Raw genomic sequence first — 13,346 nt, forward strand, 5'->3', positions numbered from 1 at the left:
ATGATCAGGGCCTTACTGCTGTCTACGTTGGTGGCTGGAGGTAAGCCCTGTTGCCCAGAGGCACTTTTCCAGCCTCCTGGTGGAACTGGGGATGGGACCTCCCTGCACCCACGGGGCTCAATCGTGTGGTTGTTAAGAAAGTTGGAGTGAAATTTAAGAAAAGTGCAACAAAGTGTAGGACTCTACAACCTGTAAGGATCCTTCCAGAACAGGGATTCTGTATTTGGGGGTTGGGAATTCAGGAAGTGTGGGGTAAATTGTTTGGGCCACTGCCTCCTGGGTTTACAACCCTTCCTCTTTCTACAGCTCTCAGCTGTGGAGTCCCCACTTACCCACCACAACTGTCCAGAGTGGTTGGAGGTGAAGATGCAAGGCCCAACAGCTGGCCCTGGCAGGTGAGTCCCCTATACTCTACTTCTTGCCTCCCTGTCCTTACATACGTAACATCATAACATGTTATAATGTTAGATACATAACATCACCACAGGGTCTATTGCACTGGCAAAAATGAGGATTGGTGGAGACTCAAAGGGCAGATGGGGGAATTCAACAATAAAAAATACATTTCTGTGCCCTTGGTCAACCTTGGGGGTGGAAGGAGAGGGGCCTTCTCTAATGCAGATAAAGATCTGCCCTAGCCCACAACCCATCCACACAAATTCACAAATACATTCTTTCTGTTAGCCAATCAGATGCTTGCTTACAAATATACTGTTATCTGATGATCCATTCATCACTCTCTATGCAAATATTCCTTGCTTTCAGGAACCAATCAGTGCTATTTTATGCAAATTAATTCTTGACTATAGGCAAATCAGTATTACCAATAAAGTAAATGCCTTCTTACCTTGAAATAATTCTAACAATAAGGTGACTACAAATGCTGGGTGGGGCACAGGCACAAATTACTAGGACCTGTTAGTGGTAGGACTCATGAAAGAAATATGTGAGGCTTATACTGACATAAAAAAATATAGTAAAATCTCTCTTATCTGACATGATTGGGATTGAGTAATAGGCTCAGTGATAAAGAACACACCCACCAATGCAGGAGACCTGGGTTCAATCCCTGGGTCAAGAAGATGCTCCAGAGAAGGAAATGGCAACCCACTCCAGTATTCTTGCCTGGGAAATCCCATGGACAGAGGAGCCTGGTGGGGCTACAGTCCATGGGGTTGCAAAGAGTCAGATATGAGTTAGCAACTAAACAATGAATCAAAAGATTGGTTATAGATAAATTATTAGAAATCACACATATCCTTTAAACATTTATTTTAATTGAAAACTTGTAAATACACAGTTAGTCACCAATTTATCTTATATAAATCATCCCTACAATATATCATCTATAATTCCATTTCTTTAAAGTAGAGTAACTGACTATGAGATACTCAAGAAGCAATCTGACAGTCCTTCCAGATTGTGATGACCTTTTTTTCTCCATTTTTCAGTTTTTTCATCCATGCCTAATTCACAGCAATTTTTTAAAAGGCATGGTTATCTGGTCTCTTCCAAGCACTTACCTTAGTTTCCATGTAAACCACAACCATCTTTTAGAACTCATATTTCATTGGTTACATATTTAATTAATACACATAATTACAATATGAGTACAACTGGCATATGCAGGTTTGGGAGCAGAAGGGTTGAGTGGGGTGAGTTTACAATGTAAGTGAGTGCTCAGAGTGCCCCATGCAGCCATCAGTAGGTTTCATGGAGGGAATGCAACATTCATTCATCTTCCTTTCAATTAGGAGAGCTTCAGTCATAGATAGTGACAGACAATTCATAATTTATGTATTGGATTGGCCACAAAATTCATTCAGATTTTTCTATAAGATGTTACCAAAAGAAAACCCAAACGAATTTTTTAGCCAACCCAATACTTAGCTCTGTGTACTTTTGCCAGTTCTTCTACTTTTCTCACACTCCCACAATATATTTTTTTCTGGAAAGTTAGAAGAGGGGCCCTGGGGCCCTATACCTCCCCCTTAAGTAGAGGCCACCCTTGTGCTGAGAATCAGTCAATGCTGCCTACCAAAATATCTCCTCACCCTCTGGACCATTTGCTCACCTCTGTACCACTTGCTGATACAAAGGTATCCTTGCCTTGGGAACCAATTGATGCTAGTCTTAGAAGGGTCTCACTACACTTCCTGCTTCTGCTTCCCTAGGAGATTTTTTTAATCAGGATGGGTGGGCAGGTCAAGCAGGGTGGGGACCAGGGTGAGGCAAACGAGGCACTCACTTTAGGGGCAAAAGTTAAGGAAGTGCCACAAAACTCAGTAACCAAAATGAATTTTTAATGCAATGTTTTTTAAAAATCAAACTTTATCATAATGAAAAAAATATCAAAAATTTAAACAAATATAATTTGCTCTGCATTGGCTGAGAGGTCTCTTCTGTTCCACACTCATCTCAAGATTATGATTCTAGGTCACAATCCACTAGACACTGGAAAATAAAGTGCTAGATGATTTAAAATTAAAGTAGGGTGTGTAGGACTTCACTGGTGGCCCAGTGTTTAAAACTCCTCATCTCCACTGTAGGGGGCGTGGATTCTATCTCTGGTGAGGGAACGAAGATCCCACATGCTGCAGGGCATAGCCAAAAAAAAGAAAAAGATAATAATAAAGTAGGATGTGTAAAGATGTGTAAAGTTCCACATAGATTCTGGAGTCAGACTATTCATGCTATGCCACATACTAGCTGTACAAGTGCAGCAACTCAATTTACCTTTCTCAGTGAGTAATACGAAAAATATATGGCACCGCTCATGATGTGGACCATGTTGTACAAGTTTCTATTCACTGCCTTAGTTTATTCATCTGTAAAGTGGGGATAATAATAGTGCTTCATGAGATCACTGTGACTGTGATGTGAGCTTACTTACACTCTGAGCTCAGAACAGTGCCTGGTATATGGTAAATGTTCAAATTATTAGACATTTGAAGTGTTAGCTATTATGATTATTAATCATCCCAGGAGCCCCAGACAAGCATTATAATCCCCATTTCCGAGACAAGGTAACTGGGGCTCAGAAAAAGTATATAATTGCCCTGAGTGACCCAGCGAGCCTGGGGGAAAGTACAGAGTCAAATTTGGCTTAACCTTTGCTCTTGTGGCCACACTTTGCTGCCCACAAATTATATGTTTACACATTACTTCAAATTTTCACATTGGTAGGATGATTTCAGCCTATTTGGAGATTTTGGGGTGGGGCATCCTTTTAGGTATCTTTGTAATTTTGTCTAGTTTTAAGCACTGTTTTTAAAAAGTCAGTTAATCTAAGTCCCCTTAATGTGAGGCAAACAAGAAGATGTCATGGGGATAATCAGAAATGATGTTTGCAGAAAAGCAGCATCACTCCTGCTTTCCCTCCACAGGAACCGTGGTCAGAGCAGGCCATGCTCTGCTGTCACCTCCCTCCTTTCTACTTGGCCTTGGCAGGGACTTCAAGGGGAAGGAGCTGGGACAGCTTCCACAGAGACCCAAATGGTGCCAAATGCAACCCCCTTCAAGTTCCAGTCCATACCTATCAAATCTAAGTGGAAACAAGTTTTTCTTTAAAAAAAAAAAAAGGTTGAGGAGTCATCAGGGGTAAAGTACACTTAAGTATTTTCATATTCCTATGAGTGGATTTAGTCTTCAAGGAAAAACTGAAGAGCAATAGGCGACAAGTTCGGCAAGAGAGACCAGACACTTGCCCTGCTGAGTCCATTTTCATTCATTCACTCACTTTCTGATTAACTCACTTGTTCAATTTATTAAGGACCCACTATGAGACAGGAACTGTTCTAGGCACCTGGAATACAGCAGTGGAAAGAAAATTCACAGAGCTTATATTAAAGTGGGAGAATGAGGCTATCAGCCATTGAATGCGCAAATTCATAACATCAGGTGATGATAGACACTATGATGAAGAATAAAACAGGACAAGAGGAAAGAGCTGTGTGCGTCCATATGTGTGCATGGGTGTGTAAGGATATGCGTGTACACTTGTGTGGACATGAGTGTGCATACCCTTAGATGAGGTGGTCACAGAGAACCTCACAGGGAAGGTAACCTTGAACACAGACCTGCAGGAAGTGAAGGAGAAAGCTATGCTAATACTTTAGAGAAGAATAGTTCAGGCAGAAGGAATAGCAAACGCAAAGGCTCTGAGGCAGAAATGGGCTTGTTGTGTTTCCAGAGCCTCGAGGAGGTCAGTGTGACTGGAGCAGAAAGGGGAGTGAGAGCCTGTAAGGTGAGGGTGGTCATGTAGAACCTTGTAGGGCATTGTACAGTTTGGGGTCTACATCGTATAAGAGCGGAAGCCACTGGCAGGTCAGAGCAGAGGAGAAGCATAATTAAGCTCACATTTTAAAAGGATCATTCTGCCCACTGTGTTGAGAAATGGGGTGAGGAAGGGGCCAGACTGAGATCAGGGACAAACATAGGAAGCTGCAATAATAATCCAGGTGAGATGTGAAGATGATGGGGACCAGCAATTGAGGTGGTAGGAGGGAGGCATTCTGTCCACATATTCTGGAAGTAGAGCTGGTGGGATTTGCTGGTGGGTTCGAATGAGGCATATGAGAGAAAGAGAAGCGTCAAACTCACTGCCAAGAGTTTTGGCCTGAACAGCAGGTACAGCTGGTTTGCCATTTACCAAGACAAGAAAATTTAAGGAAAGCACGGATTCGGGGAGTGGGCAGAAGGGATAAAAATTTTGCTTTACACATATTAAATTGGAGGAATATGTCCTGAAGAAATAGCTCCCAAGAAAGGAAAAATCCCAACAAGTCGCACTACAGAAAGATGCTCAAAACAATTACTTCTTGGACTTCGCTAGCAGTCCAGTGGTTAAGACTCCCCACTTCCAATGCAAGGGGCGTGGATTCCATCCCTGGTTGGGGAACAAAGATCCTACATGCCTTGCAGCACAGCCAAAAAAAATTTTTTTTAACTAATTACTTCTTAATAGAGTTTTTATTTACATTTTTGACATTTTGTGCATCATAGATTTTTTTTGTGTTAATTTTCTAAAGATTATTACAATGTTATGTAGCTGGATTAGCATTTCTTCGTGCCCCCTTAGATTTTACACCTGAGGCGAGTGTCTTGCTTGCTCAACTTCCCGTGCCCCCACTCCCGGGGCTGGGATGCTGCAGAGCAGAGGGTCCAGCCCTTTCAGCTATGGGATCACCTGTGCCTCTTCCCAGGTCTCCCTGCAGTACAGCTCCAGTGGCCAGTGGCGTCATACCTGCGGAGGGTCTCTGATAGAACAAAATTGGGTCCTGACAGCAGCCCACTGCATCAGGTAATTGCTGTTCCCCCGTCTCCCCGCCCGCTCACCCTACTAGCCAGCACTCATCTCTCAGTTAGAGCCCAGATGGCCCAAACCACCCCATATAAAGGAGCATCGCACATAACCACTTCCTTGGCCAAGAAATACACTCTCTTCGATCTACAGTTCAGTCTGTTGGTCAGGTGATAGACCCATATATATATATGGATTGACCGTCCTGTGCAGGGCACTGAGGGGGACTATGGGGAGGCAGAGGCCCATTTTCTGCCCTTTTGGGGCAAACTAGATACGGCCTCTGGATCTGGAACTGGGTTCACTTGAGCTACTTGAATGACTTCTTCATCTCAATACCATCACCCGCAAAAAAGCAGATAGCGGTGTTTGCAGTAGTTGTAGTTGGGACGCTCAGTCGTGTCTGATTCTTTGCGACCCCATGGACTATAGCCTGCCAGGCTCCTCTTTCCATGGGATTTTCTAGGCACGAATACTGGAGTGGGTTACCATTTCCTTCTCCAGGGGATCTTCCCGACCAGGAATCGAATCCGTGTCTCCTGCATTGGCAGGCAGATTCTTTACCACTAAGCCACCGGGGAAGCATCCATGGGTATTCAGTGTGGATTCAACGAGATGATGCATTAAACGGGCCAGCACAGAGTAAGCACTCAATAAAAGTGAAACTAGCACCATTATAAAGGCCCACGGGGAAAGGAAAGGCTCTGGGACATCCATTGTTCACCTGTCCTCTTCCTTCCCTCCAGCCTCTGCTTAGCTTACCCAGGCTGGCGCTCACTGGAGTTTCCACTGGGCCAGTGGGACACTCTCATTGTCGGGGTGGCCCCTTCTCTCTACCTAATTCACAAGTTCTATGAGGTGGTGGGGGAAATCACAGAGGTCTGGGATTCAGGAGTCCTGTTTCTAGCTCCAAGTTGTCACTAAAGAGCTGGAGAGTAAGACTTTGGACCAGTTAGTCCTTCCTAAGCCTCAGGCTGGCTTCCTAGGTGGTTCAAGGGTGAAGAATCCGCCTGCCAAAGCAGGAGACGCAGGTTTGATTCTTGAGTCAAGAAGATCCCCTGGGGAAGGAAATGGCAACCTACTGCAGTATTCTTGCCTGGAGAATCCCGTGGACAGAGGAACCTGGTGGGCTACAGTCCATGGGGTCACAAAGAGTCAGACACAACTGAGGGACTGAGCACGCACCCTCGCATGCAAGCCGCAGGGTTCCCCATTTAAAAACAGGAAATGAGGAGTTAAACTAAAAAAAAATGGCCTTGGGAACTTCCCTAGTGGTAGTTAAGACCCTGTGCTTCACTGCAGGGGGCACAGGTTCCATCCCTGGTTAGGAAGTTCTGCATGCCATATAGTTGTGGCCAAAAAAGATAATAAAATTTAAAAAGTAAAATAAAAAAATGCCCTTTAAGTTAAATGACTGCGGTTATCTGTATCCATCTCACTTCCCCTATAGTAATATAGAGCTTATATTATTATAACTTTTATTTTATATTATAGTTTACAGTTGGTATAAGGTAGTTGTAATTACTGTTTTGTTGTAGTTATTATGTTACATCGTAACTAACCGATTGCCCCAAGGAAAGAAAAATTCCCAGTGCCAACTAGTGGCTCTTGGAGCAGGAGCTGGCTCAGGTCCCCTAGCACTGTCCAGAGCTTGGTCTCTAACCGGTACATTCACTGGGGTGTCCCAGCCCATAGGGCTCAGAGAGAGGAAAGGACAGCCCAGAGCTCACCTTCCCTGCCCGGCCCCCTCTCCCCCAGCTCCTCCAGGACCTACCGAGTGGTGGTGGGCCGGCAGAGTCTCTCCACCGTTGAGTCTGGCTCACTGACCATTGCAGTCTCCAAGTCCGTGATACATGAGAAGTGGAACTCCAACCAGCTCGCCCAAGGGTGCGTTCTGTCTGGGTGCACTTTGGGGGGTGGGTTGGCAGGGACACAGACTGGGGGTGGGCGATCTCACAGAAAGCAGTGGGTGCTGTCCCATCCTTTGCTCCTTCTGTAGGGAGGGGGGAGAGGTTCTCAACCCCAAAGAGGCCTGCACTGGCATGTGACTGGGGTGGCAGGGGGAACCTAGATCTCCTGCCAGTTAAGTCTACAGCGTTCCGGTCCACCCCAGGCACTCACTGACCGTGGATTTATTCTGTGCCAAACCCTGAGGACACAGAGATGGGTCTACAGGCCCCACGACTGGGAGTGGAGTCCATGAGCAGAGTGGGACATGGTCCTTCCTGCCTTCCTCCACCCTGTACCTCCTCCCAGCAAGATCTTTTAAAAACAAAGACTCCCTGATACCCTGCAAAGCAGCCTCGGTAACAGACACAGGAAGCTAGCCAAGGGTTCAGAGCTCTGCAAAACCCTAGTGATGGTTCCCCGACCAGCAGGGAAACTCTACTTCCCAACTCCTTGGACAAACACATGCCACCCCATGCTCACCCTGAGCCTTTGGTGACCATCCCCCCACCCATGTTCCACACACCACACAGGGTGCTGGACGCACAGAGATGCACAGGTCACCGCAGCAGCTCTCAGGGAGCCCATGGCCGGAAGTGTGGCTGTGAGGCAGTGCGGGGGTTGGTTAAGGAGCCTGCTGGCTTAGATATGAATAACGACCATGTGGCATTGTTGGCATCTCCTTACCAGGGACAGAAAGTCATCTTCCCTTTTCCTGCTTCCCCATCAGAAGCAGGAAGTATCCATCATCCTCTTCCATCCCAAGAGCACGTCTGCAGTTCCAGAAGGGCCTTTAGAAAGAAGTACCCCAGCCATCTCTTCAAATTTGCATAATTTAACCACACACAGGCCTCTTCTGCAGCCCAAGATGCCACTCTTGAATGGCTGCCCAGAGAGCTCACTCACCAAATCTTCCGATGACTCTGCATCACAGCCCAGGAGAGAGCAGAGGATGCCTTGTGGCCATAACTCTCCGTGCTCTTTCATCTGGGCAGCCTGCTGTGGTCCAGCACTGACGATGGCTCACAAAGGATGCAAGGAGTCCATGAGCCATTAGTCTCTGCCCCCAAAGGGACTAGTCAACTAGATGAAACACACACCGACAAGACATTGGAAAGCCATAAAACGACATGGAATGTGTCCAGAGAAGCTTTAAGAGATGGGAAGGAGATGGCTGGGCAGAGAGTGGAGAGAGATTTTTAGCTACATATGGCCTCTCCATGTGGCCTTGGCTTCTTCATGGCACAGAGCTTAGGATCTAAGAAAAGAAGTCTTGAAAGATCATACAGAAGTTTCATCTCTTGTCATGACTTGGTCTCAGAAGTCAAATGGTGTCACTTCCTAAACATCACAGGCCCCCCATCCCCAACCAGGGGGAAGAAACTGAGACCCCCAACTCTCAATGGACAAAGTGTCAACATCACATTGCAACAAGCACCAATAGGTGGGAAATCTCATTGCAGCCATCGTGGAAAATGTGATTGGCCAATCGCTAAAGGTTTCCTAGACAAGGACGTGAAACTCAGGGATAAATCTGACAGCAGAGCTCAAGGTGGAAGAGAGAGTGAAGAATAAAGGCAAAAAGTCCTTTCGGTCTGAACATCTGCTATTTTCTAAACCAAACACAGGAAGTACAAGGCCAGCATGGACATCACCAAGCAATCATGGATTTATTCCCTTGCTGATCCTGGAAAGAATCTCAGAGTCCTTGTCAACACAGTCTGCCAGGCAGCCACAACTAATCCATCAGAGTGGACTTTGCAAGACAGACCTACTTGCCCTCTCTGTTTTAAACAGTCCCCTGAAAGGCCTTTAGGAATTTAGGGCTTCAAGCTCCACCAGGGACAAAATACAGTCCTGGAGGGACTTCTCCAGTGGCCCAGTGGTGAAGACTCTGCCTTTCACTGCAGGGGGTATGGGTTCAATCCCTGGCAGGGGAACTAAGATTCCACACGCTGCTGAATGTGGCCAAAATTTTCTTTTTAAATGCAATCTTGGGGTTTAACCATAACTGCTCCCGATCCCTCGGAACCCCAGTGGCGGGAAGATTCAGCATCAGTCCAGCCAGGGACGGGGTTCAGTGATCCAAGCTGGGGCTAGAATCAGAAATATATCCGGGACAGAACCAGTCAACCCTCTGGTTATGCTCTGCTTCTTTTCCAACCCAGGAACGACATTGCCCTGCTCAAACTGGCCAGCTCTGTCCCCCTGACTGACAAGATCCAGCTGGGCTGCCTGCCGCCTGCCGGCACCATCCTGCCCAACAACTACGTCTGCTATGTCACGGGCTGGGGAAGACTGCAGAGTAAGTGGGTGCTGGGAGCCCCATGGCTCCCAAGGGAGGTGGGCGATGTCACCCCGGTTCAGTCAGGGGTTTTCTCTGCGCTCATTATCCAAGGAGTCTGGAAGAAGTGCCTGCTGCCTTGGAGAAGAACGATAGTGTAGACAGACAAGGCCTTCCCAGGTGGCTCAGTGGGTCAAGAATCCACCTGCAATGCAGGAGACGAGATGCAGGAGACAAGCGTTCATCTCCAGGGTTGGGAAGATGCCCTGGAGGAGGACACGGCAACCCACTCCAGTACTCTTGCCAGAGAGGCCTATGGACAGAGAAGCCTGGTGGGCTACAGGCCATAGGGTCGCATAGAGTTGGACACAACTAAAGTGACTGAGCCCGCACACATGCATGCACATAGACAGACAAGAATTCAGAATGCCTGGGTTCAAATCCCAGTTCCTCCACTTATTTGCTGTGTGGCCACCTGCAGATTGCTTAGCCTTTCCACACTGAAGTTTTCTCATCTGTAAAATGGGGATAATAACAGGCTCTGTATCACAAGGTTGTCGATAATCCATTGGAAGCACTTAGCCCAGTGCCTGGCACCTGGTGCTCTGTGTTAGTTGTTGTCACTGTCACCATGACTACATGACATCTGGCACAGAAGTCCCTCCTATGGCCCAAAGCCAGGGCCTAAAATAGCATTCACTCCATGACCTCAGGATTCTACAGCTCCACAAAGGTCCCTGGGGTCCTCATCAGAGTCTCCCCTTCCCATCTCAAACCTCACTCGTCATGTGCCGCCTTACCATGCCACTCAGACTCTGACTACGTGTGGGTCTCCCTTTGACATAAGCCCTAAGGGTCAGAAATCCAATGACAGTAAGTCACCAAGAAGGAGCAGAGGACCTGCCCTCCCCTTGGGAAATCACCAGAGGTTTGGAAAATTCCAGGAAGGCCCATGCAAATAAGTGACTATTTTTTCTTATAATGACAAACCTATACGTGACATTTTTTTACAGAGGTACATCGACACACATACACTCAAATTGATATCACTCTCTTGCCTGGCTTATCTGCAAAAATAGGACCCACAGACACTTAGCAGAAGTGAGAAGTGGAGATGTATCTCTTACTTATTGAAATACAAATTCAGCCACTGGTTTTATCAGAAAACACCCAGGCAGAATGTATTTCACTGAAGGCAGCAAGAACCAGGGAAGGGTCCAAGTGCTTGACTTTATTCCCAGCTATGTTGGCCACTAGCTGTGTAACCTCAGCTCGTTGGCTTAGCTGGAGTCAGGTGTTCACCCCTGCACCAATCAGCAGTGGCCAATCAACTGTGAGGATACAGTGTAGGCAAATTGGCTGCTTCCATGGCAACCCTATGGATGGAAGGAAGGAAAAGGGACCAGAGAAAAAGGGGCTGGGCAGAAATTTCAGTAGGCATCCCCTACTTGCTTTTTCCCTTTGTCCCTGTAACACCTTCTCTCTTGTCTCATGCAGGCAATGGAGCTCTTCCTGACATCCTGCAGCAGGGCGAGCTGCTCGTTGTGGACTATGCCACATGCTCCCAACCTAGTTGGTGGGGCAGCACTGTGAAGACCAATATGATCTGTGCTGGGGGAGACGGCGTGACCTCCAGCTGCAATGTGAGTCCAGGAAGTCACCCCCCCCAACAAAATGGAGCTGAAGGTGGGGAGAGTCTTTCGGGGTCCTAGACTCTATCCTCACACCTGCTGGCAAAAGTGCTAGGAAGCAGCTTCACATGTTTGAGACCCTGACCTTTGTCCTTGCAGTCTCCAGAAAAGATGTTTTGAGATTCTCCTTGTAATAGTGTCTACCCTTTCACTGCTGGAAAGTCCTGCCTTGAGTCCCATTGAGGGCTCTCATTACTGTCATCACTCTTATTCTTTCCTCTGTGTAGAAAGAGAGACAAGGGGACCTATTTGCTGAGTCAAGACCTTTCTGAGATGATTTCAAGTTTATCTGTTGAATTAACCCCATTCGTGATGGTCGCTTCAGGGTAGCTACCACACAGCCTTTCTAGACACACCATCTTAACCAATAGACTTGCTATGTGGTGGACTTTGCATCATGAGCACAGAGCAGGAAGGAGCCTCATGTGTCCTTCAGATCACACTGGAGACCTCCACTTTCTGCCCATGCAGACCAGCTCCCAGGAAACTCCCCCAGTGGGAGGAAACTCCCAATGGTGGTGGAGCGCATGAATTTCTAACTCAGGGACACATCTCAGCTCCTTCACTTACTGCCTGAACAACCTCAGACTGAGGGGTTTTGCTTTTCTCTTTGGTGAAATGGTGTGTGTGTTAGTCGCTCAGTTGTGTCCAATTCTCTGTGACCAAGTGGACTATAGCCCTCCAGGCTCCTCCGTCCATGGGATTCTCCAGGCAAGAGTACTGGGATGGGTTGCCATTCCCTTCTCCAGGGGATCTTCCTGACCCAGGGATCGAACCCAGGTGTCCTCCATTGCAGGCAGATTCTTTACCATCTGAGCCACCAGGTAGCAATACTTACCTTGTAGATTTTTGTGAAGATGAAATGGAATAAGGCCTATAAAGTGCTCAGCACCATTCCAGGCACCCAGAAAGAGCAAGGGCTAGTTATGGTGCCATCTTGAGCTGTGACTGCAAGGGCTGGCCTCGGGGAACTTGGCGACCCACATGGAACAATATAAATACACTGCCAGTGTGTAAATCAAGGGCTCTGAAGAGCAGCCCCTGCCCCGCCCACCCCCCTGCCCAAGCCCCCAGGCCCCTCCTGACACAACTCTGCTCTTTCCCAGGGGGACTCCGGCGGGCCACTGAACTGCCAGGCGGCTAACGGCCAGTGGCAGGTGCACGGCATAGTCAGCTTCGGGTCCTCCCTCGGCTGCAACTACTACCGCAAGCCCTCCGTCTTCACCCGGGTCTCCAACTACAATGACTGGATCAGTTCGGTAAGAACAGGACACGCCGTGAGCCCCAGGGCCCTGCCCGGCCCCGGCCCAATGAGGGCCATGCCCACCTATGTTCTAAGAATCCCCTCCCTCCTCCTGAGAGCTAGAAAGTGCAGGCTTGGGCAGTCTCCACAGGGCTCCCCATGGGCCTTGACAGTTTCTGTGTAAGTTGAGTGAAAGGCACATAGAGGACAGCTTTGTCCAAAGAGGTTGAGAATAAAGGTTACTCCTCCAGCACTAAGAGCAGTTTTCCTAGGATTCATGGAGTATTTTACTTTTCTTTATCTATGTGTAAGCCCAGACCCTACTGCCCAATGCTACATTTATCCGCAAAGCCCCAAACCCAATCATTTGAGTCCCCCACAGCCTTAATTGTTGGAAACTAGTCCTTCTAAAGGGGTTCCCCTATACTTTTAGCAGTTAAAGAGCAGTGTTAAACCTTAATGACCCCGATTAAGTGACACATAAGCATTAGTTACCTCCACCGTTAACTGTACATTTAATTTTATGTAGAACCTCTGATGTAAAATATCATTGCAACTTTCTTAGATAATTACAGGAGAGGTAAGAGATTTCCAGAGGCAAAAAGACTTCTTCTTGAATTCAGGAAAAGAGAACCAAACCGTTTTTTAAAAAAGCTGAATCACATGTTCTGGGGTTACATGTGTGCTGTGCTGTGCTGTGCTTAGTCGCTCAGTCGTGTCTGACTCTTTGTGACCCTATGGACTGTCGCCCACCAGGCTCCTCTGTCCATGGGGATTCTCCAGGCAAGAATACTGTGTGGGTTTCCATGCCCTCCTCCAGCGGATCTTCCCAACCCAGGGACCGAACACAGATCTCCTGCATTGTAGGCAGATTCTTTA

At 47.4% G+C, this 13,346-nt stretch overlaps 1 protein-coding gene across 1 annotated transcript in view; it reads left to right on the top strand.

Annotated features, from left to right (window-relative positions):
• Nucleotides 1-13,346, top strand: part of LOC147356426 (chymotrypsin-like elastase family member 2A) — a 16,305-nt gene continuing 2,959 nt past the window's right edge. Inside the window, exons 1-7 of the mRNA XM_086342925.1 lie at nt 1-40; nt 307-395; nt 5,205-5,302; nt 7,061-7,189; nt 9,418-9,554; nt 11,031-11,176; nt 12,331-12,483. Coding sequence (XP_086199051.1) covers nt 1-40; nt 307-395; nt 5,205-5,302; nt 7,061-7,189; nt 9,418-9,554; nt 11,031-11,176; nt 12,331-12,483 — 792 coding nt within the window. The remainder of the gene's footprint in view (nt 41-306; nt 396-5,204; nt 5,303-7,060; nt 7,190-9,417; nt 9,555-11,030; nt 11,177-12,330; nt 12,484-13,346) is intronic.

Source organism: Bos grunniens, chromosome 16 (assembly GCF_055505025.1).
Source record: "Bos grunniens cultivar Pamir isolate PY7600 chromosome 16, Bosgru_T2T1.0, whole genome shotgun sequence".
Taxonomy (NCBI): Eukaryota; Metazoa; Chordata; class Mammalia; order Artiodactyla; family Bovidae; genus Bos; species Bos grunniens.